The sequence below is a fragment of the Rhinopithecus bieti genome, unplaced genomic scaffold (assembly GCF_001698545.2).
Source record: "Rhinopithecus bieti isolate Rb0 unplaced genomic scaffold, ASM169854v2 scaffold_2572, whole genome shotgun sequence".
Lineage (NCBI taxonomy): Eukaryota > Metazoa > Chordata > Mammalia > Primates > Cercopithecidae > Rhinopithecus > Rhinopithecus bieti.
Genome location: NW_016804595.1, coordinates 2,774,875 through 2,789,241, shown reverse-complemented (window position 1 = coordinate 2,789,241; position 14,367 = coordinate 2,774,875). Strand labels below are relative to the sequence as shown.

The window sequence follows — 14,367 nt, the reverse complement described above, 5'->3', positions numbered from 1 at the left end:
AAAAAAAAATAGCTTTTTTTTTTTTTTTTTTTTTTTTAAATTTAAACGGAAAGGAGCACAAAGATAATTGCAAAAATCATAACCCAAACTGGTTTTGGCAATGTGTTCCCACCCTCTCCCCATTCCTCTTTTTCCAGTTGTTTATAAAAGTCTTCCTTAAAGTGTTTGATAGAAATATTTGAATGTCATTTAAGTATAAATTGGAATTGCTTTAGTTTTCCTGATTCTGGCACCTAGTATGTCTTACCAGCTGAGAGGGGACAAAATTTTTATTTTCTTAACTAGAAATAAAAAGACATGTACACATAATTTTCTTACAATTTAAGACATTTCCTTTTTGTAAATATCTTGCCTTTTATGCCATTTATTGGAGATCTTTAAATTGTATTAGAGAATTTTATATTTTAATCATAAAGTACATCTTGTAAAAATTGCTAGTATAGATTTAAAATTTTCAAACTATTGAAAACTTTCTGGGATTTTTTTTTTTCCTTTTTCTTCAGGTAAACTGACAGCATCTAACTTCACTTTTCTGCCACAGGGTGGTGTACAATACTTACTGTCTGAAATTCTGTTTGGTGACTTCAACAGCCTAATAGAACCCAACTTAAAATAGAATGTTGTAGAAGTTCACTTTGGGCACTAAAATAAATTGTTGTATGAGAGAAGATAGTCCTTATAGAGGGGTCCAATTTTTATTTAAAGGGGCTCTAAGGGGCTTTCATAGGGAAGGAAGGCAGTTATATTGAGTTATTAAAACATTTGGAAACACTTTCAGACTTATTACAATGTTGCAAGAATAAGAATAGTACAAGAAATATCCATATACCCTTTATCAGGATTTACTTATTGATCTTCTATCCCATTTGCATACTAACTTTTTATATATGTATATTTTTTAATGAAACATTGGAAGCTAAGTTATATACATCATGACACTTTTCTCTATATGTTACATTGTTTTTCCAAGAGAGAGATACTCTATTATGTAACTGTAACACAGTATCAACTTGAGTAAATTTAACATTGATACAATACTTTTATCCAGTTCCCCATCAGTATTTCAGTGTGTCTTTTAACTCAGTAATGACCTTCATAACAATTTCCCAGCAGTTCAGCAGTCTCAGGTCAGTTATAACATTTAATTGTCTTGGCTCTTTAGCAACCCTTGAACCTGGAATAGATCCACAGCCTTTGTATTTTGTAACAATGACATTCAGCTTTCCTTAACAGAACATTACTTATTTCCATTTTGAGTTTGGTGATTCTTCATAATACAGGTTTATATATTCTCAGCTAGAATATTATATAAATGATACATCTTCCTTAGAATATTACGTGTATCCATCCTCCTCTTACTGGTGACGTTACATTATATTTTGAAGTCTTTTTTTTTTTTTTTTTTTGTAAATTTAGATGTGTATGTTTAGAAGAATAATTAAATGCAGTTCTAGGATGTGTAAAAGCAAACATTTTTCTCTCAAGAAAAGTACTTAGACTAATGCTCCCAGTAGGTAAAATCTAATTTGACTGGAAGGTTTGAGGTAGCACATTTTAACTTTAAGCCTTGCAAAGCTCTTAATGTAGTATACTGGCATTTAATCTGTCCCTGGATTGCCAAGGAAAATTGTTGATACCCTCCTTGGGACCTGCCAGTCATTCTGGTGAACGAATAAAATCTGAGTAGGTGACGTTGGAGAGAAGTGTAAAACACTGAGATATCCCAATTATAAATTTCTGATGTCATAATTAACAGCAAAGCCAAATAATTTTGTATTCTCTGAGTTTGGGCTTTATTAGTGCAGTTTTAATACAAAACAAACATATAAGTGCCAGAGGTGCTGACTGTAAAGAATATTGTAAACTTCTCAAAGAAATGATCACAAGTCTTTTTTAATCCTTTGATTATTTGACAGATTTGTTACTGTTAATGAATAGACACAATGGTTGCGAATAGGAAGATTTCCTAAATATTGCTGGTATGTTATCCTTAGGATGTGTATAAAAATTCTCAGAAGGTGATAGAGATGCCTATTTTGAAGAAAATGGTCACATAGCTCATTTGAATATTTATAATTTCTTGACCTTTTTGCTGAAAAGTATATTAACACTGTATAATGCTAAGAAAGCACATTATTTTGCAGCTGTATTCCAGAACATAGTGAATTGAAACTTTTTTACATGATCTTATTTAATCCTTTTACTTTGATTACATATGTGTATTACATATAAAATATGTATTTTCCACATACTGTAGACATCAAAGCATTTGAGGTATGAAATTAAATGAATATAAAGTAATTTGAATGCCAAAATGCTCATTAAATTTAACAATTGAACTTGAAAAATTATTGGATACTGCTGTGAGTTGTGATTCCTCCTATCAGCTACCCTGCAGAGTATTGGAAGGGAGAAAAAATTACTTCCATGTTCCTTTCAGGTTTGCCCCTTGATTTTACAAAGAAGTGTACTGCTTAAATTGCTAGTAGTTTGTAGCTGCTGCTTCTGACACTTGAGTACATGTTTCTGAGTTTCCAGAGTACACTGAATAATACCCTGGGAGCTTAGAAGAATTTAGCCTGTCTTCCCTAGTGCCTAACTTAATTCTGGGAACCTGGGTAGTAAATATTATGTGATTGAATATAGTTTTAAAAGTTGATCTTATTTTCATTTCCCAGGCAAGACATCTGTATAGATTCTGCTTCATCCATGAGAGAGAATAAGCAACCTGAAGGTTTGGAATTAAAACAAGGTATGAATCAAGTACTTGATTATTATATAAAATTTACCTGAAGAATAGAATCAGTTTACCAATAATAAATTTTCAGTGTCTAACTCACCCCATTTTACAGATAGAGGAAGAGAGCAATTTATTTGGTCAAAAATCAGAAGTGTAAAGAATATATCCTTTACTTCATGATTCTTTTAGCTACTGGAGTGACTATATTTTGTGATGTATAGTTACAGAAGCCACCAGAAAATGTTTTATCATCTTGAATAGTTTTATTTCAGTAATTTATTTTATTTATTTTTGAGATGGAGTCCCGCCCTGTCACCCAGGCTGGAGGGCAGTGGCACGATCTCCGCTCACTGCAAGCTCCACCTCCCGAGTTCACGCCATTCTCTTGCCTCAGCCTCCCAAGTAGCTGGGACTACAGGTGCCCACCACCACGCCCAGCTAATTTTTTGTATTTTTAGTAGAGATGGGGTTTCACCGTCTTAGCCAGGATGGTCTAGATCTCCTGACCTTGTGATACACCGGCCTCGGCCTCCCAAAGTGCTGGGATTACAGGTGTGAGCCACCGTGCCCGTCCTATTTCAGTAATTTATATATCATCAGCTACAAGACATTGGAGATACGTTAACTGGGTAGCTTTGGGTTGTATATGGAAAAAAAAAAAAAACAGTAAGTTTTATAGGATAACTTTTTTCCCCCGAGGTATTTTGTCTTTGTTTACTTACTTTCTTCCTTATTTATTGCTTTCTTTAAATCAGTTTTTGTCATTACCAGCTAGCAGAAATAAAGTGGTAATTTTAATTTATTCAAGCCAAGTACATTAGTAGGGCTAATCTTTAGCTTTTTTTGCTTCTTTTTTATCTTTTAGTAGGAAGAATTGAAAGTTAAAATAAGTTTTATTAGTTACTCAAATGCCAGCTCACATTTGTTTCTGATAAAATTAATTCAGAGCAGTAAAAATTTATTGCAGCCAAGAAGATTAGGTTATCTATCATGTAATCACCTAATCTTTGATGGCTTAGAATAGTTTCTCTAAAATATGAGTTATATGAACTTATTTGGTAGAGAAAACAAGTTGCTATTTAGGCAAAATTTTTTTAAAACCGGTCTTTTATTAATGCTTAATTTAAAAAGTGGAAAAAAAGGTTAGATAATGAATTCAGTGATTTGTTCAGTTTATATAGAGAGAGCAAAATCTAGATTTTCTGTAATTCTGATTTATTTACTGTAGGATTTATGAATATTTCTGATTGTTCAGAAAATTCCCACTGCTTTTCAAAAGTCCTGTTGTGATAACCTCATATATAGCCAGACAAAATTACATCTTTGTACTCTTCTTCTGAGCACCCCCATAAACTCAGATTCATAATTTAATTGACATTTATTTGTCATATATAAATACATGCTAAACACATATTATTTTATATAATATAATCATAATCATATTACCTTACACCTCATGTATAATTAGATTACATCTCATGTATCATTAGACTACACTGCTGCTGTTTCTTCTTTGTTTCTGCTCTTTGTATCAAATGAACAGGCAGTGTAGAGGACATGCTATTAGATCATCTGAGGAGAAGAGAATGTTCTATAAAGGATAAGAAAAGCTAGTGGAGACCACAGATTAGCCAGTGCTACCTTATAAGAGAAGATGTTTTTCTTTTCCCATGTTCACACACTCAGAGTTCTTTAGAACTCCCTTCCTAGTGTCAACAGCCTGATTTGCTGTGATTTCTTATGAGAACTTCAGTCATGTGAAAAACCAGTCATGAAGGTGCAGAGAGGCAGAGAAGACCTCCGACAAGCCAGATTTCAAAAACCCAGGCCTTTTATGCTTAGGAGCCTGCACCACACTCAGGTCCTCATTGCGGTATGAGACGTTAAGAACACACTGATGGCATCAAGCAGAGTTGAGAAGACGTAAGATCAAAGTGTAGCAGTACATTGTATAATACAGTTCATGCTCATGTTGTGACTAAATCTATAGGAAATAGTTAAATTAAGTTTTAACCTTTTTTTTTTTTTTTTTTAAAACAGAGTCTCGCTCTGTCGCCCAGGCTGGAGTGCAGTGGCACAGTCTCGGCCCACTGCAAGCTCTGCCTCCTGGGTTCACGCCATTCTCATGCCTCAGCCTCCCGAGTAGCTGGGACTACAGGCGCCCGCCACCACGCCCAGCTAATTTTTTTTTTTTTTTTTGTATTTTTAGTAGAGTTGGGGTTTCACTGTGTTGGCCAGGGTGGTCTCAATCTCCTGACCTCGTGATTTGCCCACCTCTGCCTCCCAAAGTGCTGGAATTACAGGCATGAGCCACTGCACCCGGCCAGTTTTAACCTTTTTAAAAAAGCAGGGAAATAAAATCTTTTGGAAGAGTATCTACAAAATGATTAAAATATAAAATGTTTTATTTCATAATGGATAAACATAAGTTACTTAGAATATTTATTTATGGAGAACATCTTCCAGATAATATAGCTGAAATCTGAACTAGATAGTAACTTGAAGTTACCAAACAAGCTGAGAGGTATATCAAGAAATAGACATCCTGATAGGCTCAATAAAGATTATTCCCTTTTTTCTAATGCACTAATATTTTCTATTTGTAATGTGCATAACCTGCAACATCTAATATCTCTAACTTTTCTTGCATAGCTGGCTATTTTTGTTCACAGTGAGCTCAATAAAAGCAGAATATAAGCTCCTTGTGAATGCATTGTCATTTTAATGGCTTGACCAATTGAGAAAATTCACTGAAGCTTATTTAGTACGAAAGTAACCTTTTGTTCAGTAGACCAAAATGTAAAGCAGCATTGAATTTTCTTTTTGCTCTTTCAGAATAAAATAAATCATATCGTGACCTATTAATGGTATATAAGTTATTTACGTTATCAGTAGAGCATTTAAAATACTGAAGTATTACTTGAATAATACACAAGTATTAATTATGCATTAAGTTCAAATTGGCATTTTCTTGTCTAGTGCTGGTTTCATTTGTTTTTGTTGCTAGAAAATATTTTTGAAACCAGCAGTGCTGAAGATGAGTATCAGATTGTACACTAACTTCTACTGCACTTTAATAATGGACTAATAAAAGGAACTACCTTTACAATGAAAATACTATTTAAATGTAAATATAATCTGTTGGTTCAATGATTGGAACTGTAGTAAAACAGAAACTCTTCTGTTAGAAATTCTTTCTTTCTTTCTTTTTATTTTTTTGCTGTGTCGCCTAGGCTGGAGTGCAGTGGTGTGATTTCAGCTCGCTATAACCTCCACCTCCCGGGTTCAAGCAATTCTCTTGCTTCAGCCTCCCAAGTAGCTGGGATTATGGGTGCCCACTACCATGCCTGGCTAATTTTTGTATTTTTAGTAGAGATGGGGTTTCACCATGTTGGCCAGGCTGGTCCCGAACTTCCTACCTCAGGTGATCCACCCACCTTGGCCTTCCAATGTGCTGGGATTACAGGCGTGAGCCACTGTACCCAGCCAGAAATTATTTCTTAAATAATTTCAGTCAGAATGCAGTTGTATAAGAAACATCAGTTACAGTTTTTACTCCTTAGCACAGCTATAGCACGTGTGTAGGTACACGTGTGCATGCACATGTACCTGTGCAAGCTCACATGTGCAAGTTTGAGATCTTATGTTAATTTCCTGGAGGATTTCAGAGATTGCTGCTTTTCAAATAATGGTGGCTTATATAAATTTTCTGAATTGGTCAGTTGTGCTGTAGTTGAAAACTTTGTTGAAGGTATTTCATTTGTAGAAAATACTTTAAAAATATCAAGGGCCGGGCTGGCTCAAGCCCTGTATCCCATCACTTTGGGAGGGCCGGGCTGAGGGGCGGATCACGATCAGGAGTCGAGACCATCACTGCATAACACGGTGAAACCCCGTCTCTACTAAAAAAATACAAAACTAGCCGCGATGTGGCGGTGCCTGTAGTCCCAGCTACTCGGGAGCTGAGGTGAGCAGAGAGAATGGTGTAAAACCCAGGAGGCGGAGCTTGCAGCGTGTGAGCTGGATCCGGCCACTGCACTCCCAGCCTGGGCGATTCGGGCGAGACCTCCGTCTCCAAAAAAGAAAAAAAAAAAAAAAAAAAAAAAAAAAAAAAAAAAAAAAAAAAAAAATCAAGTATTCTGCTAAATGTTAAGGTTTACTGCAGACATTCAGCAAATGGTTAAAATATGGTCTGTATTTAAATTGTTGCGTTAAAGTTTTACAAATTGGGAAGTATGTCGTTTTGTGTAGAAACTTTTTACTTTGTAAATTTGTAAATTCAAAAATTCAGTTCTTATGGTTTGTATTTTTTCTTGGAAGTTTTCATGAGAGAAATTTTAAAACTATACATGAGAAATAGCTTTGTTAAGTTAGATTGAAGAGTTGAGGTTTATAGTTGTTGCTGTAACATATTTGAAGTACCATTAAATGGAAGCGTGATTAGATTTTTTCTATATGGCCTTTGGAGAAAAAAAAATAGAACCAATAGATAGCATTATCATTAAACAAAATTTTTTGGTCTAACGCAGTGGACTGCCTTCTAAGATGTTTCTGATGCTGAAGATGTTTGGACACAGGCCACATATACAGCCATGTGGTGGTGCTGTTGTAGAGGATTCAAGCAATGGTTGGCTGTTTGGCCTTGGTCTTCAAGTTCGTTTCTAGCTGTCAGGTTTGGTTAAGACCAGGCCTTGTGCATTGTTTGTGCTTAGGAAGAATGGTTAATAACTGTTTTCCTAAATTGTTTAATGGAAGCAATGTGAAATATCTCCTTTTTTTGTTATCTCTACATTTTTTATTCTATTGGAAGAAAAGAAAATATGTTTGATTTAGTCTTTGATCTGTTTAATGGTTCCTTAAAATATATTCATTTGAATACAGTCATTGAAATAAATAATATAGTTAAATGCTGTATAAAATGATCAAAGTCAATGAAGATATTTACATCTTATTTTGAATATTTGTACATTAACTGTCTCATGTGAGAATCTTTTCCTTAAAGACATGCAAGCACAAAATATGCACACAGAGTTTTGCTTCAAATAGGTTCAAATCCTACCCTTCCCCCTTTTAAAAAAAATTATTGGCGAGGCTCATGCCCACAATCCCAGCATTTTAGGAGGCCGCGGAGGGAGAATCGCTTCAACCCAGGAAGGAGGTCGAAGCTGCAGTAAGCCATAATTGCACCACAAATATTTCAGTATTTTGAGAGAAATGTTTTAAGTACTCATTTTACACATTCTGTCCTGTGATGTATATCATAGGATCTTAGACATACTCCTAAGGCATCTACTTTGGAGGTCACATAGTGTAAACCTTCAATCATTATTGGGACACTGGGTTCTTTTTAGTCATTACGCTCTTACTCAGTTCATTAGGGAAAGCACCTCTTTACCAAAGTGCTCCTACCAAAGGAAAGACAGTAAATACTAGGCTTGAATCCAGATTTGGTTACCAGTTTCAGAACTCTACACACAGCACATCATAATCTATGATTTAATTTACAGTTTTGGCTGCCACATCGTATAGTTGATACATGATGAACTTACACTTTACTTTTTATTTAAAAAAAGGCTTTTTTTTAGTAGCAGCTTTAGGTTTACAGAAAAAGTGAGCAGGAAGTAGAGAGTTCCTATATACCTGCTTACCAACTCTTTCCCAAGTGAACCAATTTGTACATTATTATTAACCAAGTCCATAATTTATGATTAGGGCTTACCCTTTGTGTTGTACATTCTATGGGTTTTGATAATTTTATAATGACCTCAATCCACTATTACAATATACAGAATATTTTCACTGCCTTAAAAATCTTCTGTGTTCTACCTGTTTATCCTGCCCTCTCTCTCCCCCAACCCCTGACAGCCACTGATCGTTTTATAGTCCCTATAGTTTTGCTTTTCCTGGAATCTCTGTAGTTTTGAATCATACAGTGTGTAGCCTTTTCAGGTTGGTTTCTGTCACTCAGTATTTGAAGTTTCTCCATGTCTTTGTGTGGCTTGATAGCACATTTTGTTTTATTGCTGAATATTTTCCATTGCATGAATGTACAACAGTTTATCCATTCACCCATGACATCTTGGTTGCTTCCAAGTTTTGGCAATTACGAATAAAATAGTGTGCAGGTTTTTGTGTGGACATAACTTTGCAACCTATTTGGATAAATACCAAGTTTAGTTTTGTAAGAAATTGCTTAACTGTATTCCAAAGTGTACAATTTTGCATTCCCACTGATGATGAATGAGAGTTCCCATTGCTCCACATTCTCATCAGCATTTGGTAGTTTCAGTGTTTTGGATTTTGGTCATTCTAATAGGCGTATAAGTAATCTCTTGTTTTCTTTTGCAATTCCCTAATGATATATGATGTTGAACATCTTTCATTCACCTAATTGCCATTTTATATATTTGGTGAGTTGCCTTTTCAGATCATTTGTGCATTTTAAAAACTGGGTTGTTTTCGTATTGTTGTTTTAAGAGCTCGCTATGTATTTTGGATACCTGTGCTTTGTCACATATGTTTTACAAATGTTTTCTCTGAATCTGTAGCTTGTCTTTTTGTTCTCTTACTAGTTATTCATATGTAATACACAGACTCTAGGTGTATGTTTGGTGCATACTATATTTATTCAGGTGAGACTTTGTAAATATATCATTTAAGGGACGCACAAGAAGAAGATACATTCGGCTGAACCCAGCATCCTAGTTTGTGAAGCTTCTGTGGTTATTTTGAATCTGTTAGGTTCTGGAAAATAGTATAGAATGTTTTAAGTGCATAGGTTTTGGAAACTTACTTGGGTTTGATTTTGTTTTGCTACTTTAGCTATGTGAACCCCGGGCAAGTTACTTAAACTCTCTGTTCCTCAGCTTCCTCATTTATAAAATAAGGATAGTAAATATGAGTGCCTGTTTCATTATGTAAGTGTAAGGATTGAATGAATTAATACACACAAAATGCTTTAGAGCAGTGCTTAGTACATATTAAGTGCTCAAAAGGATCAGCCCTTGTAATTATTTCTGTTATTGTTGTCTGTCTCATCACCTCAGTTATCAACCTGGCAGTTTCTAATTGGTAAAAGGGTCTCTATATATTGAATCATAATATGCCTTTATGTAACTTGTATTCATTGGTTTCTCCGTGCCCTTTGGTTTGAAGAAAATGAGTTTAATACATCTTCTAAATAATAGCTCTTAAAATTTTGAAGTTCACCCCTTCATCCAACAAACTTACTCTTTTGTTCTAGGCACTAAGGATGGAAAGATAAATATGTCCTGATCTGGAAAGAACTTGTCTAATAAAGGAAAACAGATATGTAAATAAATTTTTTCATATTCACCTGTATCTGAACCTATATACTCCCCTTATCTCATGTTAAAATGGATGAACTGTTTGTGCTGCCAAGACCAGCCCCTCTGTTTGAATCCTGATCCTGCTACCTTTTGGTACCTGCAAATACTTCATTTCTCCACCTAATTAATGTCCCTCTCTGTGGTGAATTACTGCCAGCAGCCATTTCACTCATCATTGCTCAGTTCTCATCTTGGCCCATCAGCGGCATATGACAGCATTGGTTATTTTCTCTTTCTTGACACTGGCTTTCCTGGCTTTTTCTGACTTCTAAAGGATGAGTGCCCCAGGACTGACTTTTTTCTACCCTGTCTGACTGATGATCTTATGTAGTTTCAAGACTGGCAGCTACTAATTTATTTCTACAATTCTGACTTCTAACACTTGTGTATCCAGTTTACTTATTAAATGTCCAGTGAGCATCTTAAAGTTTATGTGTACCTGAATAAATTCTAGATCCCTCTCTGACTCTCTACCCACCCAAAAAACAAGAAACATAAAAACTACAATACCTTGCTGCTTCTACCATCTGTCCCCATCTTAATAAATAGCAGTTACATTCTTCTCAGTGTCCAGGCCAAGAACCTTGGAATCATTCTTCAGTCCTTTCCTTCATCTCCATCCTGATCCCCCTGTTTCTATCCATGCTCATGGGAGTCTCTTTCACTCTGATTATTTTGTAATGTACGAATGGTCATGTCAATGTTCTTATCAAAGCCTTCTAATAGCTTCCCACCTCTACACAAAATCCATAGTCCATCTTTCCTTTGGCCAGTACAGCCTTAACATGATGTGCCCTGTTACTCTCTGCCTTGCTATCTCTGCTCCTGCCTCATTGCTTTCTTCTAGCACTGCAGACACTCTTGTGTCAGGGGCTTTGCTTTTGCTGTTCCTTCTGCCTGCGTGCTTCCTCCTCAGATAACCATATGGGTCTTCCATGCATCATTTAGATTCCTGATCAAATGTTACCTGATCTGTCTAAACTAGTTGATACTAATTTTTTCCCCCCCAGAGCTCATAAACCTTCTAATAAACCTAGAATTTCACTGGGAATTGATGTCAGGTTTACTGTACTACAGTCTTATAGAAGTCACCTTTTGAAAACCAGGACTGTGTTGATCTAACACATGTCTAGTTCACAGCCTATCAGTTGTGACTGCAAGTGTTAATACCTCTGTTCCAATATATCAAATCTGAGATCTAAACTTATTTACACCAGTAGTGTACTCTTATTTATGTCAAACTACTGTTTTTAAGATTATTTCCATATCTATGAAGCCTTCCCTTCCCTTCCCTAACCTACTTCTGCTCACCTCCCCTCTTCTCTCAATACCCTTTTTTTGGTTTGTTTTTGAGACAGAGCCTCTCTCTGTCAGCCACGCTGGAGTGCAGTGGTGTGATCTCAGCTCGCTGCAACCTCCGCCTCCCGGGTTCAAGCAATTCTCCTGCCTCCTTCTCCTGAGTAGTTGGAATTACAGGTGCACACCACCACGCCCAGCTAATTTTTGTATTTTTAATAGAGACGGGGTTTCACCATGTTGGCTAGGCTGGTCTCAAAACTCCTGACCTCAAGTGATCCATCTCTCTTGGCCTCCCAAAGTGCTGGATTACGGGCATGAGCCCTGGGAGACTGAGATGGGAGGATTGCTTCAGCCCAGGAGGCAGACATTGCAGTGAGCCATGATTGCACCACTGCACTCCAGCTTGGGTGACAGAGTGAGACCCTGTCTCAAAAAAAATTTAATTTAAAAATAATTTTACATTATCTAAATTAAGAATCAAGTCTCTAGTGTCTCTTTCTGAGCTTATATTTAAACAAGCCACAAGAAACATGGTAGTTTGTGAAGTAGACAGTGAGTTCGAGCACACTTTCCTAGGATGGGTAGATTGTGGAGCACTGAGATGTTACTAACAGAAAGTATTTGAGTGTGATGCCCTTTTGAATGAGTATAAGTTTCAAGAAATCTCAAGGGGAAAAGTTGCTTGCTTCCAAGCTCCAGTGCTTGGAAATTGAGACAACTATTCTGCCTTCATTTTTCCCTTTTAGGTATTTTCATTTTTGATATCAAACTTTTATTCTTTCAGAACCCTGTTTAATCAGTGGTAGGAGAAATGATAAATGCTATTTTAAACAATTTTTTATTTACTTTCAGTTTACTCGACAAAAGATTATAGTCAGGACTTGCTTATGTCAGCCTGTTACTGTGCCCTAATGCAAGACCAAAAATATCCACTTATCTGATCCATTGTAAAAGACAAGCAGGGAGTCTGTATTGTACTTTTTGTCCTAGAATGGTGATGTCTTCAGAGACAATAATTTTGGATACTGCCTTTTTTTATATATTCCCACTTGTGCATTTTATTCTGTCAGGCTCACATACCTCTGTACTGAGCTTACATCTAGCATTTTACTTGTGCCCATTTTTGGAGTTTCCTCTTCTGTTAATATCACCTAGTAGATTTTACCCATTCTTAAAGACCTGTCTCATGTCATGTATCTATGAATGTCTCCCTGATTTTTGCCTGTTGCCTTGTATACTCTGAAATTCTGTTATATTTTATATTGCATAATTTGGTATGTGAAAGTATAATGCCATACATTAAGCAAAATGTGAAGGCAAAACCTGTGTCTTAATCATGCCACAAATGTTTTGTCACTCTGACATTTTGCAAGACCTACTTCTGAGGCCTTTACAGCACCATCATGGCATGTGTAAAAGGTACTTAGTGAATATTTATTTGATTCTTGGAATAATCTCTGAAGGGGATAGTTAATGGATTTGTGAGTCTTAAAAGTCAAGTTTACAGGCTGGTGGATATTCATGTTATTTGGAAGTTCAGTGACGGTTCAACAGAATACTAGACAGGTTTTCTCTACTAAATCATTTGCATTTTTTCTTTGTCTTTAGAAATCAGTTATGCCACGATTAAATTTTATAAATGATGGTCAACCTAATGCACTTAAATCTAAATCAGTGGTTTAATACACTACACAGAAAAAAAAACCAAAGCCAAGTTCTCCATAACACAGTGTTGCTGAATGCCTTCGTAGGTTTCATCTGTCCATTATAACTGCATCATAGATGCCAAAACTTTTTATATATCTGAAATAATTTAGTATATGTTAAGTGACTCGTACAATAGAACATGGCAAATTATTGGAAGAGCTTTATACTTCAAGTGTTTTCAGTATTTCTTAATTTTCATCATTCCAGTAGAGTCAGTAACTCATTTTTTAAAGCATCATCTGCAAACTTATTAATACATTTCCAAAGATAATTTACTCTCATTTTTTGTATTAGGGAATTACAGGGTTTTCCCTATCAATTATGATCTTCAAATAGAAGAGGTAAAACTTGTACATTCTTTCTAAAGAATTAACTTCATCCCCAAATAACTCATTCAGAGATCTCAAAATTTTGGGGAGTAGTCATGTTCTGTCTTTCCAATCCCCACTCTGCCCACATACGTGTGTGTATGTGTGTGAGAGAGAGTTTTCAGGAAGAAGTGAGGTAAATTATTTCTACTCCTTCAAATAAAGTATAGTCAGTAGTAAGAAATATAACAGGTAATGTGATACCTATTTCAGTAAAGCATTAACATAAGTTTTCACAAAGTTTTGTTCAAAAATTGTTTTACTAGCTGGGTGTGGTGGCTCACGCCCGTAACCCCAGCACTTTGGGAGGCCGAGGCAGGCGAATCATGAGGTCAGAGATCAAAACCATCCTGGCTAACACGGTGAAACCTCGTTGCTACTAAAAATGCAAAAAATTAGCCGGGTGTGTTGGCGGGCACCTGTAGTCCCAGCTACATTGGGAGGCTGAGGCAGGAGAATGGCGTGAACCTGGGAGGCGGAGCTTGTGGTGAGCCGAGATCACGCCACTACACTCCAGCCTGGGCGACAGAGCGAGACTCCATCTCAAAAAAAAAAATTGTTTTACTATTAGAAGTAATCATATAACATGGTCTGTGGCAAAATGTCAAAAATATGTTTGTGAACTAAAGATGTGTTTGGGTCACTGCTAGTACTTTAAGCCTACTTAATTTAAGCTTTTTAAAAAATACCTAAAGGAAAAAAAGGAAATAAAAACAGTTTTGATGTATGCATGATGTTAAACTAACATTATTGAAATCCACCAAGAAAAATAAAAGACAGTTGGGTCTGAGGTAAAATATAAAAAATGCAATTAAAAATAACAAGAATAGGCTGGGCGCGGTGGCTCAAGCCTGTAATCCCAGCACTTTGGGAGGCCGAGACGGGTGGATCACGAGGTCAGGAG

At 36.0% G+C, this 14,367-nt stretch overlaps 1 protein-coding gene across 2 annotated transcripts in view; it reads left to right on the top strand.

Annotated features, from left to right (window-relative positions):
* Window positions 1-14,367, top strand: part of CAAP1 (caspase activity and apoptosis inhibitor 1) — a 56,935-nt gene that overhangs the window by 31,393 nt on the left and 11,175 nt on the right. For both annotated transcript variants that reach the window (XM_017869321.1, XM_017869322.1), the window contains exon 5: window positions 2,679-2,752. In XM_017869321.1, the coding sequence (XP_017724810.1) occupies window positions 2,679-2,752 (74 nt within the window). The remainder of the gene's footprint in view (window positions 1-2,678; window positions 2,753-14,367) is intronic.